The sequence below is a fragment of the Gopherus evgoodei genome, chromosome 3 (assembly GCF_007399415.2).
Source record: "Gopherus evgoodei ecotype Sinaloan lineage chromosome 3, rGopEvg1_v1.p, whole genome shotgun sequence".
NCBI lineage: Eukaryota > Metazoa > Chordata > Testudines > Testudinidae > Gopherus > Gopherus evgoodei.
Genome location: NC_044324.1, coordinates 111,526,734 through 111,543,543, shown reverse-complemented (window position 1 = coordinate 111,543,543; position 16,810 = coordinate 111,526,734). Strand labels below are relative to the sequence as shown.

At 38.8% G+C, this 16,810-nt stretch overlaps 1 protein-coding gene across 1 annotated transcript in view; it reads left to right on the top strand.

Moving 5' to 3' along the window:
* Positions 1 to 16,810, top strand: part of MOXD1 (monooxygenase DBH like 1) — a 107,204-nt gene that overhangs the window by 37,039 nt on the left and 53,355 nt on the right. Inside the window, exons 3-4 of the mRNA XM_030554244.1 lie at positions 833 to 1,000; positions 1,129 to 1,212. Coding sequence (XP_030410104.1) covers positions 833 to 1,000; positions 1,129 to 1,212 — 252 coding nt within the window. The remainder of the gene's footprint in view (positions 1 to 832; positions 1,001 to 1,128; positions 1,213 to 16,810) is intronic.

Genomic DNA, 16,810 nt, shown 5'->3' with positions numbered 1-16,810 from the left:
ATTCTGGTGCCCTAGGCCATTGCCTAGGTCACCTAAATGGTAGCGCCAGCCCTGGGAAGGAGGGTGGCTGGGTGCTGCCTGGCCTGCTGCATAGAACAAAGGGGTTTCCCTCGCCCAGGGCTTGCACCTTTATGGCCTTCCTACCTTACATTCCTGGAGGGTGAGTCAGCGCTGCAAAGCTGACCAGCATTCACATTTTGCAGCAGTTTCTGACCTCACTCCCCCTCATCACCCCGGCCATAAAGCACGGCTGCCCTTCTTCGGCAGTAGAGTGACCAGACAGGAAGTGTGAAAAATCAGGACGGGGGTGGGAGGTAATAGGAGCCTATATAAGAAAAAGACGCAAAAATCAGGACTGTCCCTATAAAATCAGGACATCTGGTCACCCTATTTGGCAAGCCCAACCAACGTTTGCCCCGCTTTAAGTGTGGTGCAGTCATAGAAGAAGCACTGGTAACCCCTCTAAAAAAAGACTTGTCTTATTTGCTTGTTTATTTGCTGTTTAGGGATCTATTCTGCTTCGTATGGCTGTGCATAAAACTGACTAATATTTGTGGGAAAGACACACATACCTTGATGTCACACATTTCTCAGTGGCAGAATAAACCTCCAACCGAGACCAGCTGAGCCCTGCAAAAAGATCTCTGTAAAACATGGTTGGAGGATAGTCATTGTAGAAACGTGAGGGTAGATTATAAAAACAAGGAAAAGGTGGCTCCAGCAGAGCAATGACAAGTTACTACAGCTTTGGATCTGCCTTGGGAATGTTGTGAACTAAACTGTGAGGAAGGACTTCTTCCTATACCTAATCAGAAAAGATTTTGTTTTCAAGGAGAGCACAGTAAGGGTGATATGGGCCTATCACCACAAAGACATGGGAGAAGCAGGTCAAAATTACCATGGATCAAATCGGGGCTCAAAGAGTCTACGTTTACTGAACCCTGAGAAAAAGAATGTTATATCTGCCTCTTTGGCATACTTTGACTTGACAAACCAAGACGTAAGTTACTTTGGATTTTGTTTTTATTTGGCGATAGGGTAGAGGTGGGGCGAGAGGTGGGGATTGAAGCAACATGAAAAAAGTTTGACTTTTACATTAGTGTATTCTTTCCCTTTTTATTAAGACAGGTACCTATACCGGACAAAGACACAACATATTGGTGCCAAATGTTTAAGATACCTATATATCATGAAAAACATCATGTGATAAAGGTATGTGACTCAGTCTGAAGAGTCCAGTTTATACCCTCATGTTTCAAGATGTCCAGAGGACAGCAGTTCTGTTTCACGGGAACTTTCAAGGTTTTCAGATTTGTTTTTGTTCTGCACTGGGACAAAAAACAAACAAATGATCTTTCAAATGTTTTTGTGAAAAGAGGAGTGGGCCAGGGGAGGAGAGATAGCTCCGTGGTTTGAGCATTGGGCTGCTAAACCCGGAGGGGTGGGCATTTAGGGAGTTGGGGTAAAAATCTGTCTGGGGATTGGTCCTGATTTGAGCAGGGGTTGGACTAGATGACTTCCTGAGATCCCTTTCACCCCTGATAGTCTATGATTTTATGACCCTAAGGGTATAGGGGTGTGTGTATGAGAGAGAGAAAATGGGTAAACTGATTTGGGTTAAAAAAAAAAAAAAAAAAAAGCCACAGGCTTTTTTACAAAGCTCAGAGCAAATTCAAACTGGTTTCAAAACTGCAACCAGTTAGCATTATTCCTTATTATATATATTTTTAGCCTCTGTAACTTCTGGTTCAAGCTGGACCCAGCAGCACAAAAACACTGTGAAAAAGATGGTGCTTACATTCTTCCTCACAAAATCAAAAATGCAATGTATCTTAGATTTCACAAAAGCCCTCATTCTCACAAGAATTCTGTCCAGCTTTAGCAGACCAAAGTGAAGTAGATAGTTCAAGTAAATATTCGTACATTTGGGTGCTTATCTGAATCAACAAACATTTTTAGATTCAATCCTTATTAATTTAAGGAATGTAATATATAATCAAAAATATTGTACCAGTGTGAATAGATGTTAAAAGAACAAAGTAAGAATTATTTGAGATAAATTTTAGTCTTGGGGAAACAAAATTAGATGGTGCTAGTTCAAAGGAGCATGATCCCGCAGTTAGCAGTCCTTGACTTGAGTGGTACTATACAATTATTATGTATGAATAAGGGTTGCAGGATCAGGCTGAAGGTTTTAATTTTTCCTAAAATCCATTGATGTTTCAAGTAAAAACATGAAGATGTTACTACTATTGTTGGGCTTCTCTGTTATGTTTATGCATCTCCAATAACTTCGATGAGATTGTAAGGGTCTAAAAACAAAAGGTCTGTCTACAATGCAAAAAACACCCCCAGCAGAGAATCTCAGAGCCCAGGTCAGTTGGCGCAGGCTCTGGGGCTTGTGCTACTGGGCTAAAAATAACAGTGTGGACATTCCTGCTTTGGCTGGAGCCCAGGCTCTGAAACCCAGCGACAAGAGTGGATCTGAGCATAGGCTCCAGCCCAAGGCAGAATGTCTACACTTCTATTTTTAGCTTGGTAACACAATCCCAAGTAAGTTGACCGGGGTTCAGAGACTTGCTGCTGTGGGTTTTTTTTACAGTGCAGACATACCCTAAGAGAGCTTGACCCATTATCTCTAATGTGTATTTGAAACATGGTTATTCTGTGGTACCATGGGTATAATCAATTTTTGAGTGTTGTATTACCGGATACATTGTTAGGTCCAAATGATGCCCCTGTTACTTGCATGTAAACGCCATTGGAGTCAGTGGTAACCAGTCATACAAGGGTATATGTAAAACAGAATTTGGCCTACAACAGGGGTTGGCAACCTTTCAGAAGTGGTGTGCCGAGTCTTCATTTATTCATTCTGATCTAAGGTTTCGCGTGCCGGTAATACATTTTAACATTTTTAGAAGGTCTCTTTCTCTAAGTCTATAATATATAACTAAAACTATTGTTGTGTGTAAAGTAAAAAAGATTTTTAAAATGTTTAAGAAGCTTCATTTAAAATTAAATTAAAATGCAGAGCCCCCCCCCCAGATCAGTGGCCAGGACCCAAGCAGTGTGAGTTCCACTGAAAATCAGCTCGCGTGCCACCTTTGGCACTCATGCCATAGGTTACCTACCCCTGGCCTACAATATTAATGTGTGAAAACTCCTTGATATCTGTTTTCAAAAGATGTAGGCTCAGAATATTAAGCACCTATGCTTGTCTGTCAATGGTGATCTTAATAGCAACTGCACACATGTATACTTCCCTGAAAAGACTTGGTATAATTTGCCTTAAGATGCTTTGTATGACAGGTACTATAGGTGCACCATATGAATGTAATATGTGGCCAGATGAAGTTTGAGAACTTAAGCTGAAATTTACTTATTGATTGATTTTTATTTTTTCACCGAAGTGTGGTGTTTCATATTCTTTACTTATGCTGTGATTTATAATGAATATTAGAATCTTATAAACTTTGAAAGTCTCCTGTTTGATATTTTATTATAAATAGCTGACAATTTTAATATTATTTTCAATGTTTTTCTGACTTGCGGAAGAAAGCAATGTTGTAATTTAAATGGTGTAGTACTCACTGACAGCTAAACTGATTATCGAGAGAAGAAGAGAAAAGGAATTGTGAAAACCCTGTTTTAGCATTTCTTTCTAAAGGGTAGAACTTGAATTTTCAGATATGTCACACAGCTATAAAGCTAACTTATGCAGGCTTGTTATGGATTTATACAAATGTATTCTTGCAAACACAGTGTATATTTTCAAATGCATTGATTACACAAAGGAATGGGATTATGGATCTCCAAAAAGGACATGGGCTATGCAAACAAAGATAGAAATGGACAAAGGAGAAGCCAAATGCATTATCTGCTGTCAACAAACTGATTGGGCTATTTGGATACATAAGTAGACGTTGATTCATGGTTTCTTCTGTTGTATACATTCAACATAAACAAGGCATCCCACTTTTAGAGAGAGAAAAAGCAGTGATTTAGACAAAATGGCAAAATTTGTCCCGGTATAATTCTAATGCATCCATAAGGATTCAGCTATACTGAATTTGGCCCATTTCTACTCTTGCGTGGGCCTTGATTCAGCAAAACATTTAAGTCATGTGCATAACTTTAAATACATAAGCAGTCTCATCGACTTCAGTAGGACTAAACAATTAGTTATGCACAAATGCTTAAGTACTGTACCGGTTTAAGCCCTTAAGCTAGTCCAACTCCAAATGAAGTAGAATTTGGTTCATATAGCACACTTTTTCTCTCTCTCTCTTTCATTTCATTGTGTTAATTATTATTATCCTCTGACTAATTTATTTTCAAATATACTATTTTTCATTGTAAAGTACAATATTTTCTCTAGATGAGACCTTAGGGAAATAGTGATAAAAATAAAGCTAGGCAGTGACGAATTTTAAGATTCTCTGATTGTAGACTGAAGGAGGTGAAGAAATGGAAGTGATTATTGGAAAAAAACAAACCTGTGAAATCTGGGATGTGGTTCTAGTCACCCACAGTAGGAGACATCAGCGTCCTGTTCCCACACAGAGAGCTGTCCAACTCTGCTGGTGGGGAGCAGGCTCCACCATTCTAAAAGATGCAGTGTTCATTCTCCCTGCATGTCCAGGAGAGAAGCTATGCTGTTCAGGAGTTCCTTCCAGGCAGTGCAGCTCTGCTTCACCCCACTGTGGGCCTGAAAGACACAATCTACCCCTAACCACTTTTAGGAAATATATTCTTGTCTGGGTGAAGAACCTGCCAAATTGAATGATGGTGGTTGTTAGTTCAAAGGCATTTAAGACTGCATTAGGTGCTATTTTGGAGACTTGCGTGTTAAGAAAGTTAGGGCCCAATCCTACAAACCTTTACTCATCCAAGTAATCCATTGATGCCAGTGGGACTGTTTGCCTGGGTAAAGTTTTGCAGGATTGGGCCATTATTCCTACCACAAGGTAGGGTAATGAAATGACGTATGTCAGTGAACTAACAGTTCTTTCTATTTGTTCAGGATTTCAGACACAATGTATTATAATCAGTGTAAAGTGCCACCTGCACTGTTTTCATTATCTGGTACCTTGCAATTTGTAGGAAAAAAAACCCTATAACATTCACTTTGTTTTCCATGGGCCAGATCCTCACCTGGTATGAATCAGCATTTCTTCACTGCTTCTATATCCTAGAACAAGATGCACCAAGTGACAGGTAAATGACATGAGAGACAAGGTTGCTGAGGTAATATCTTTTATTGGACCATCTTCTGTTGATGAGAAAGACAAGCTTTCAAGCTACACAGAACATTTCTTCATGTCTGGGAAAGGTACTCTGAGTGTCACAGCTAAATGCAAGGTGGAACAGATTTAGCATAAGTAGCTAGCACATATCTTAAGGGACCATTCAAGGTAGAGTGACCTGTTAACACCTCTGCAGTCATAGGACAAAAAGAGGAAGTTAGTGGGTTACAGATTGTTGTAATAAGCCATAAATCCAGTTTCAGTCCTTGATTTTTAGTGTCTGGCAGACTTATGAATTTAAGCTCTGGGAATTGACATAGCCACAACTACATTGCATACAACAGGTAAAGTATGCAACAGATAAGACTACTTCTATATTCAATCCATAGCTACAATGAGGACAGGAGCAAATAACTATGCCTTACATCACTAACAGAGAACAGAGCATAAGTACAATAATGGGACACTGAATCTGGGTTATGATTTCTCATTTTAATTTTCCTTTATTTTATGTTTCTTAGAACTTTATGTTCCTTGGGATAGGGACAGTGTCTGCCTATATATTTGTGCAGGCTCTGCTAAACCCTCCTGTTTGAGGGCTGTAGGAGCTACTGCAATACAAATAATTTATTATTATTTATTATTGTTATAATATTATTACTTTACCTGTCATAAATACAAAGTATACGTTCAACAACATAGAGAAGAAATTATTTTGAACTAGAGTCAGTACCAGGCACTGAACTGTTTTTGTATACAGCTTCAAACAGTAGAACAGTATCTCCTCCTCTTGTTTCACTAAACTTCTAAGGGTTTGTTCAGCCTTCATCTACACCCTCTCAATCTCATTATGAACTTTCTGTCTGCAGAACCAAATACCAGCACGAGTGTGCGACAGGCCAATTTTAAAAATAACAATAGGAAGAACTGAAGAAGGGGGCATGTTGGGAATGGAGTATGTGAGGCATCATCTAATCCACATTCTGGACCTGCAAGATGGCTGTACAGTAGCTCTGAAACCCCAAGATGAAACTGGCTTTGTATGTCGGAGAAGTGTACATCACCTCCTGCATGCTTAAACCTCCCACAGCTAGATGTGCATTTGCCTGTCTTGCTGCTTGCAGCTCCAGGATGTGGCATATGCTTGGGGCTTGCTACCATGCAGTACATTGTTGTTTTTCCTATACATAGAAGTTAGTCCTGTTTTCTCAAATGTAGGGGCTCAGGCTCTGTGTTGTATTTGTTACTCAAGACTTCCTAAAATATAAGTTTAAGTCTATTGATTATTCAGATTCTTGCACTGCTCTATACAATTATTAACTAGCCATTCTTGAAAATGAAAGTTTGTCTCACTTCTTTTTCTAAATGTGATTTTATTGAAATGAGTATGCAAAATGTATCATATAGAATATCAGGATTGGAAGGAACCTCAGGAGGTTATCTAGTCCAACCCCCTGCTCAAAGGAGGAGCAATCCCCAGACAGATTTTTGCCCCATACTCCTAAATGGTCCCCTCAAGAATTGAACTCAAAACCCTGGGTTTAGCAGGCCAATGAGCTCTCCTTCCCCTCATATGCATAAGGCAAAGTCCTCTGCACCATGTAAGGGTCTCACAGGGAATAAGTGGAGGGTCTGCTAACAGGGTAATCATAGAGGGGTGCCTATGCATTCCTAACCCCCATGAAAAGATCTCTGCACTGGTCTTGCATAAGCCACAGTAAGCATAGATTTTGTGTGCCTGGATAATTGGCATAGAGAGGCCACTGATGCTATGCCACCCCTTAAGTTGGGATTGGAGCTATGTCAGTAAGAGAGAGAGAGAAGCTCCACCCCCCACTTGATCTGTACGCCACCTGCCTGGAGCCTGAATACTCAGGTTTTCTGCAGGTAATGAAAGGATTAGTTTAGGTTATGCTATTTTATCTTGTCAAGGATTACATTTAAAAAAAAAATATTTTTATTATTTCTCATTTTATTTAAGAGTTCTCCCCTAGAGGCACATTAAAACTTCTGAAATCCATTTAAGTACCATCAAGTACTCTGATTTCCATTGCTTTTCTACATCGTGTGACAACATATCTTTTTTGTCACGTCAGGTCTCAGCATTTCTCCCTATGGTGTTGAGGAGGCCTGGGGTAAAACAGGCTGACACTGGAGGTTTAATACTTCACATCTATTTATAGGGTTGGCCCCAAAGCATCTTTAAACAAAAACAAAAAAATTACATTTCCTAACATCAGCTGGAGTACTCCTCTTTTAATGTCACTACCAATTGCCAGCCACCCTTTCTAACCCTCTCTGGGTCCAGCTATGTTGAGAACCAAGGCCCGCCAAACAAAAATAAACAAAATATTTCCACTTATAGGGAAAAACAGCTCTTCACCTGTGAGAAACCTTTCCCCCTCACTGCACACAACCCTTCTGCAGCTTGTTTCTTATCCATCCTCTCTTATCCCTCTCACTGGAAGAGATTTTTCTAGGTTACTGGCTGCCCTTCATTAAACTCAGGTGGTAATAATTAGCTTGAGGGTAACCTCTTTCAGTTCATAGGAAAAAGTGCTTTAATCAGTTTAAGAATAATATACCTACCTTCAACCACCCTTCCAGAGCTGCCAGGTCTGACTTTGTCACATTATATAAAATGGCACCAGATCACTTTCACTATTAATGCTTCACATATCTATTAATTTGTTTTGTCTTATTTTTCAATATATCTGGTTACCTTATTTCTTCATTTTTTCTGAGCTTGCACTATACAGATGTTTGCCAAACAGATGTCATAAAAATGACAGTTTCAAATTCGTTAGAAACACTTCACAGAAACTATATTTTTGGAGCTTGTTTTAGTCCTTTTATCTCTTTCTGTTTATGATTCTTCAGTAACATTTGTTTTTACTGTTTTTAGCTTAGGCCTCAGTGCTTTCTTTCTCCCTAAGACTTATTTTAATTGGATTACTTACTAACTTAACTGCATCAGCCAAAATTATATTATTTATTACTTTGGCCCTGTGCTTCTTAGGTATAAATGCTGACCTCAGATCTCCCAAATGCAGCATTATGTTTTCCACTGCAATTAAAAACTTAAATACAGAATTACCTGCGTTAGTCACATGTTCTCCCACCACACCTGGCATACCTCTGTTTCCCTTCACATACTTGAGTGGTGTGTACACACTTCTGAGAATTTATAACGTCTATTGATGAAAGAATGTATGTTTTAGAAGCTAGGAACTCCATAATCACTTTGCTTGAAGGTTTTTCAGCACTACGTGTAACATGACCATACTAGTTTCAACACCCAATCCATTTTTCCTTCTTATTCTCTTAACCTCTTTAAAGTATCTTTTAAAAAAATAAATAAATAGTGAAACAAATCTTGCAATCCCTAGTAATAATCATCTCTACATGAATAGCAGTAATAGGCAGAAAAAAGTTGTTTGAGACTGAATATTGGTATTAAGGATATGTTCCATGGTTTGCAGTGTTGTAGTCATGTTGGTACCTGGATATTAGAGAGACAAGGTGGGTGAGGTAATATCTTTTACTGGACCAACTTCAGTTGGTAAAAGAGACAAGCTTTCAAGCTTACAAAGTTGATCCAATAAAAGATATTACCTCTCCCACCTTGTCTCTCTAGTATTAAGGATAGTCAAAGCAGGTTGTATAAAATAAGAACAAACTTACCCAGAATTTGGTACATTCACCCAGAACTTTGAACCAGCCTTGTTGAAGATACAAATAAATCAGACATTGTGTTTCTTTGCCGCCCGCCCCCCGCCCACCATTATATTTAATTTTCATGCTGCTTGGAGGTTCTGGGACCAGAAGCAGAATAGCCAAAATACTAGAAGAAAGGCTTCACTATTTCTATGACCAAATGGAACCAGAAAGTACTGAAAATCCTATCAAAGAGCCTGTCTTTATGAGTTTTGCAGCACAATTTTGCAGACTCTGCAGAGGTTGAGAGAGTATCTATGATGTTTGGATACGTACTCAAACCATCCCTTTCATGTATCTCCATTCATTGTGCAGTATCACTTGTGAGAATGAAGCAAACATGTTGACCAATGATGGAATGGAAGAATATACAATGTTTAGGGTTTATAGGGATGGACACATAAGACACAGTCAAAAATACATCTGGTTGGTCAAATATCAAGTACCATATATATTGATAAATATATACTTGATATGTGTATAATATAAATATCTGAGTGTCTCATGTACAATAAAACAAATAGCATTTTGACACAAACTTTTTTCATCATTCTTAATATGTTGGGTGACAAAGAATAAAGTATTTTTAACTCAAATTTATTAGGGAAGTAAATCACTTTCAGTCCCATTGATTTATCCTACTTCAAAAGAAAAAAGAACAGGTTGTGTTTTTTTTAAGTCTGCTTTGAGGAGTTTTGGAATTTTTTGCATAGGCAATTATTTTTGCTTTTAATCGTCAAAAGATGAGTGAGAGAATAATCAAATCAGGCCATATATATCACCAGGAAAAGCCTAGTCATCGAACATTGAAAAATGTTGAAATACACTTGTGCATAACGTATTTTTCCACTTGTGCATAACCATTTTTCCAGTACTGGTCTTGGAAGAAGGGAGTGCCTTTTAAACTAAGATTTATCTGCATTGGAGCAGGCTAGCAGCTGCTGGTTAAACTTCATTTTCAGATTCATAGTAATCTCTTATTAGAAAGCAGAATCCCTCAAAAATCTTGTTGCCAAGGGAGACTCAGCTTTTGGACATGGAAATGCTTTAGTAATACCAAAGACTGAAAAACACAAAGGGACTCCAGTTTAAGAGACTGATTGATTAAAAGTCAGAGAGGCGGCTTGTAGCCTTTGGTACCTAAATGGGGGCACTGATTTTTATGTTCAATGATACCAGACAATAACTTCTTGTTGTTCGCAGGCCTGAACTTTTACGTTTTGCTTAATGTCATAACTCTGGCAAATTGCATCAGACAGACTGAAACAAAAAAAGTTCTGTATTTTACATGTACATTGCATGTGCGGAACAATTTCAACCCTATAAAATTAGATTGTCTGCAATGTGTTCATCCTGTGCCACAAAGCTTGCAAGCTATCTGGCCTTTGATCTGGTGGGCTCTCACTTCACTGCAAGCCTGAACAGGCACATTAGATTATGCAATGTCAAAAATCACTCCACTGAACTGGCAGGAGTGTGACAAGTTGGGTCACAGAAACCCCTTTGGGACTGCCACCCACCTGATGTGCTGGAACTACATCTGAGCCCATTTTCCCTGCTAGCTTGGGTCTCCAGTATCTTGCCTTGTTTGAGCCAGACACGCTTCCCTGCTGCAAACACAAATCCAAGTCTGAACCACATCTCCCACAAGCTGCAGGCTTAACTGAAAATAGCTTAAGAAGTTCTCCTGTCCCCAGCACTCAGATACCCAGGTCCCAATGGGGTCCAAACCCCAAATAAATCCATTTTACCCTCATAAATTGTTCACCCTCTATAACACTGAGAGAGATGCACAGCTGTTCTCCCCCACCTCCAGGTTTTAATACTTGCTCTAGGTTAATTAATAAGTAAAAAGTGATTTCATTAAATACAAAAAGTAGGATTTAAGTGGTTCCAAGTAATAACAGACAGAACAAAGTAAATTATCAAGCAAAATAAAACAAAAACATGCAAGTCTAAGCCTAAAACATTAGGAAGCTAAATGCAGGTAAATCTCACCCTCAGAGATGTTCCAATAAGCTTCTTTGACAGACTAGCCTCCTTCTTGTCTGGGTCCAGCAATCACTCACACTCTTGTAGTTACTGTCCTTTGTTCCAGTTTCTTTCAGGCATCTTTTTGGGTTGGAGATGCTATCTCTTGAGCTAGTTGAAGACAAAATGGAGGGGTTTTCCCAGGGTCATGTATAGTCTCTCTCTTGTGGATGGAAACCCCTTCTCTTCTCATGTGTAGAATCCAGCTACAAAATGGAGTTTTGGAGTCACACGGGCAAGTCACATGTCCATGACTCAGTTTTCTACAGGACGTTCCCAGGAAAGCTCAGATGTGGATTGGCATCTATCAAGCTCCATTGTTGGTTTAAGTGTTTTTTGATCAGGCACTTACTGAGAATAGTCATTTCTCAAGAAGCTGACTGAATGCTTCACTGAGGCTACTTAAAATCAAACAAGTACATAGCCAATAGTCATAACTTTGAATACAAAAATGATATATGCATACAAATAGGATGAATATGTTCAGTAGATCATAACCTTTGCAGAGATGTTACATGGCATATCTAGCATAAAACATATTCTAGTTATGTCATATTTACACTCATAATGCTTTATAGAAATATGTTTATGGTGTGTAACATCACAAGGAGATTCAAACTTTTCAGAAAAAAAACCCTTAAATGTACACATTGCACATTTCAAGCACGGTCCCTTCATGATGTAGGTGTTTGTGTGCGTCACACTTGTGAGCATCTATAGCTACATCAGAATTGGTTGTGTGGCCAAACTCCGCACTTCTCAGTGGAGTATAATACTCCCCTGAAGTTTTTTCTGTATCCCTTTCTAATAAGAAATATGTAAAGGGTGCAGCTCCTTCTATGTAGCCCCATATTATGCTGATATCCCAATCTCCTAGAACTGGAAGGGAGCTTCATGTCCAGCCCCCTGCCTTCACTAGCAGGATCAAGTACTGATTTTTGCTCTAGATCCCTAAGTGGCCCTAGCAAGGATGGAACTCATCACCCTGGGTTTAGCAGGCTAATTATCAAACCACTGAGCTATCCATTCCATTATGACTAGCTGCACAACATGAACATCTGTATTCACATGCTCCTATCGCCTTGGTCTTCTTTTCTAACTAATGATCACCCAAACTCTATACTGGTGCACTCACAATGTCATCATGCAGTAGGCAGTTACATAGTCTATACAGGCCTTCTGGTTTACATAGATAACAACTTATTAAGAGAATGACCAGTATCGTAACTTAAACTTTTTCTTAAAATCCAGCATAGTGAAGGGACACAAGTGTGGGCCAGATTTTGATAACCTTGCATTGGGTAGCTCCTTGCTTCATAAGTAGTCCCTTTGACTTCAGTGGAATAAAGTACAATTCAGCATCAGTGGAAACATAAGGGTCCGCTTCAGATAATACTACTCTTTCAAAGTAATTAGTGCTATTTGAATATTGTTATTATCATTCATATCTTTTCCAGCACCCAAAAAAGTGGTAGGTACCTCGTAAAACAAAAAGAAAGACACAGCCCATGCCTAAATATCTCAAAATCTAAAATTAGTCATAGAATCATATGAATGATAATAAGAATATTCAAATAGCACTAATTACTTTGAAAGAGTAGTATTATCTGAAGCTGACCCTTATGTTTCCACTGATGCTGAATAGAACTTTATTTCACTGAAGTCAATGGGACTACTTATGAAGCAAGGAGCTACCCAATGCAAGGGTATCAGAAACTGGCCCAATATTAGAGAACGTGAATTTCATGGAATTAATTATCATTAATTAACATTAACATGCTTTCCCTCACTAGTGAGCCACATACAGTTTGCATTCTTTCTCTTTTCTATATGTTATCTCTTTAAGCCTTTGGCAGGCAGGGACCATGCATAAAATTTTCAAAAGTGTTTGAGTGACTGAGGATAGAGTCTAAGGGTATGTCTACACTATCCACCAGATCAGCGGGCAGCGATCGATCCAGAGGGGGTCGATTTATCGCGTCTAATCTAGATGCAATAAATCGATCCCTGAGCACTCTCCTGTCAACTCCTGTACTTCACTGCTGCGAGAGGCACAGGCGAAGTCAATGGGGGAGCAACAGCAGTCGACTCACCATGGTGAAGACACCATATGTCGATCTATGTATGTTGACTTCAGCTACTTTATTCACATAGCTGAAGTTGCATAACTTAGATCGATCCCCACAGTGTAGACCAGGCCTAAGTGCTTTTGAAAATTGTATCCCATGTCTTTATTTTTTATTTGCAACAGTATGTAGTAAATGTTTGGTGGTACAGAAAGAGTAGAGATGGGTGAAACTTTTTCAATGCATAATTTACTTACCAAAAAATGCAGTTTCAGGACAACTTTGATTTTGGAAATAGTTTTGGCTTAGAGAACAGAAAAAATACCATGTGCCTAAACAGACTGATCACAGAGAACTATTAGCAGTCATTCCAGAAAGTTTTTTTTTTAAAAGCTTCCCCCCACAAGAAAGTCAAATATTGTTTAGTAGCAAACAAATAAAAGGAAATTGTAGTTTATTCATGGGTCTATCATGATCAAAAAAGGGAGTACATGAAGTGATATTGATATGATAGACATGCATTTTTTTCATGGCAAATTATTTACTCATTTCCAGCAAAGCGTCCCTTACCAGCTATGAGTACAGTACTCTTTTTTTTATCTGAAACATAAGAAGTTAAATATTATTTTATTGCTTTATTATTTTCACAGAGTAGTAATGGTGTTCCTGATTACTTCAGATTAATTTTGTGTGGTATATGTGAGCTGCACTGAGAGCTGAGATTCTGTGGTCATACTGTGTGTGTATCACAGCTACCATGCCAATATGCCTCATGCTTGAGAGAGAAATGACAGAACTGCAGTGTAAAATAACTGAATAAAACATGTATTTTCTTGACCCAAACATTTTATCAGTTTACTCCTCAGGGTTGCATTTTCTACTTGGTTACAGCAATCTGTTATCTTAACAGGCTGAGGACATACCTGAGGGGGAAACATGTCTTTGTGAATGCTCATTATGATGTATGTTTCTTTTGGATTGAGATGTCTTTTAAGTTCTGGAACTCTTTCTAGATAGTAAATTCAAACTGGTTAGTTGGAAATAAAAGCAGGAATTTAGGGGTGGACTGGTTGACAGTTGTAATTTTTGTCCACTTATGCTCATTTTGAAATTTTTGCTGTTACTATGTTGTTTTTCTTCTTACCCTATTAAAGTAATTTAGTTTATGGTTGCATGGCTGCTTAGTGGGTATATGGAGGTGTCATGGTATAATTCCCCAATCTGAACCTTAGAGTCCAAAAGTTGAGGTACCAGCATGAATTTCTCTAAGCTTAATTACCAGCTTAGTACTTATAGCGCTGCCACCATCCAGGAATTCCAGTGCCTGGTACACTCTGGTCCCCTCAAAACCTTGCCCGGGGACCCCCAAGACCCAGACCCTCTGGTTCTTAACACAAGGAAAGTAAACCCTTTCCCTCACCGTTGCCTCTCCCAGGCTTTCCCTCCCTGGGTTACCTTGGAAGATTACTGTGATTCAAACTCCTTGAATTACAACACAGAGAAATCAGGTTTGTTTCCCCCTCCTTCTCTCCCGCCTCCCAGGCGTTCCCTCCCTGGGCTATCCTGGAGAGATAGATTCAAGCTCCGTGAATCTAAACAAAGGGATTCCCCCCTTCCACCCTACCTTCTTTCTCCCTGTCTCCCACCACTTTCCTGGTAAGTACAGACTCAATTCCCTTGAGCCTCAACAAGGGGAAAAAATCAAACTGGTCTTAAAAAGCAAAACTTTTAATAAAAAGAAAGAAAAAAAGTAAAAGTTGTCTCTGTAATTTAGATGGTAAAAGTTACAGGGTCTTTCAGCTTATAGACACTAGAGAGAAGCTTCCCCCCAGCAAAATACAATTTAAAATACTTCCAGCAAAATACACATTTGCAAATACAGAAAACAATCAAAAGACTATAACTGCCTTTCTACTTAATACTCACTATTCTGAATATATATGAGACTGTAGCAGGGAGATTGGCAAGAAACCTGGTTGCACGTCTAGTCCCTTTCAGGACCCAGAGAGAACAACACAAAACCCCCAAAACACAAACAAATTCTTCCCTCCACTGAGATTTTAAAGTATCTTGTTTCCTGATTGGTCCTCTGGTCAGATGTTTTTGGTTCCCTGTTTGTTAACTCTTTACAGGTAAAAGAGACATTAACTCTTAACTATCTGTTTATGACAGGAGGCATAACAGTTATCATTAGGATTTTGTACTTTAATTATGATGATTTGGGGGTATTGCATGAATTTTGAATCATTAAATTTAATTATGATAACCTTTGAGGAAATGGGGAGAAAACAGCATGAATTTAGAAATGCAAGAAACATTTAGATGCAACTGCATATTTATTCCAGTGAAAATCCTACAGTTTCAAGCTACAGTACAGTAATCAAGTCTTAATGAGGTATAATAGTGAAATTTAAATAAGAGTCTCTTATTACATTAAGCAGCATGGTCAATCAGCAAACAAATGTCCCTTTTTTTAACCAGAAACAGGAAATGTCAATGCTCCTAATAACATTTTCCATTCAGATGGTAAGGACATTGTTCCCCACACTGATGACAGAATTTGTGTTCAGTAACCTTGCTAGATGGTTTAAATTACCTTCAGAAGCAGTTAAACTCAGACTCCAACAACACAGTTTATAAAATAAATAAACAAAAGAACACTGTTATTTCAATTCAAGATTATGTTCTTCATTTGAAACTGTCACAGAATACACTCTGCATTCACTAAGAAGGAATCATCCAAGTTTAAATGTCTGGAGTTGTGTGGAGCTTCCGTGGTTGGTATGGAAAGTTTCCCATCCTTCAAGGGAAATTTACCTAATCTAATAATTTGGCTCTTTCTCCTGCAGCCTGGGCCGGTTCCTATTTAAGCGATCTTTGAATTAATTTATTGTAAGAAGCAATTTGTTTGAGTAACAACAAAACATAATTGATGTTTTCCTCACATCCAGGGTATGGCTAATGTAAGAAAATATTTTAGAGGGAACTTTGTTTTAATCTGAAAAAATATCAAGATACATAGCGGTGCTCAGTGTCATATATAAATAGGTCTGAATGGAACTACAACAGTGACTTTGTTATGCTTAGCACAGTAAACTCCAAAAATCACACACTTTTTAAAGATGCATGTATATTTGGTACAGCATAAATTCTGGAACTCTTTCTGGAGGGCAGAGTTCAAAACTGATTAGTGAGAAATAAGGATTGAATTTAATGTGGACTGCATGACAGTGTCACCAAAACATATGCACATGCTTAACTTTACACACAGTGATTAATCCATTGAACTACTCACAGTGTGTAAAATTAAGCATGTGTTGTAAGTTTATGCACAATTCAGACCTATGTAAAAATTCAGTATTTGAAGCATGTTTTTCAGCATACCACATGGGAGATGGACAGATGCCCTGGCTATTCTGTGAGTTTAATTTCACAGCTTCTGACAAATGCTCTCCACAGGGTGGCAGTGTTTGCAGGGCTACACTGGGAACAGGAGTGTGGTCCCCAAACTCCTTGGATTCCTATGAAAATAGATTTCAGGGGTGAAATCCTGGCCCCATTGAAATCAATGGCAAAACTCCCAGTGACTTCAGTAGAGTCAGGATTCCATCCCAGCTCTGTGGGTCCAGCTACATAGGGCTTCTGCTCAGTTGACCTGCCCTGGCTTGCGTGGTGCTTTACATATGTGTATAAGAAGTGGAGCTGATCACTTGAAAATGAGGACGGGGGTGTTGTGCAGAAAAAATTATA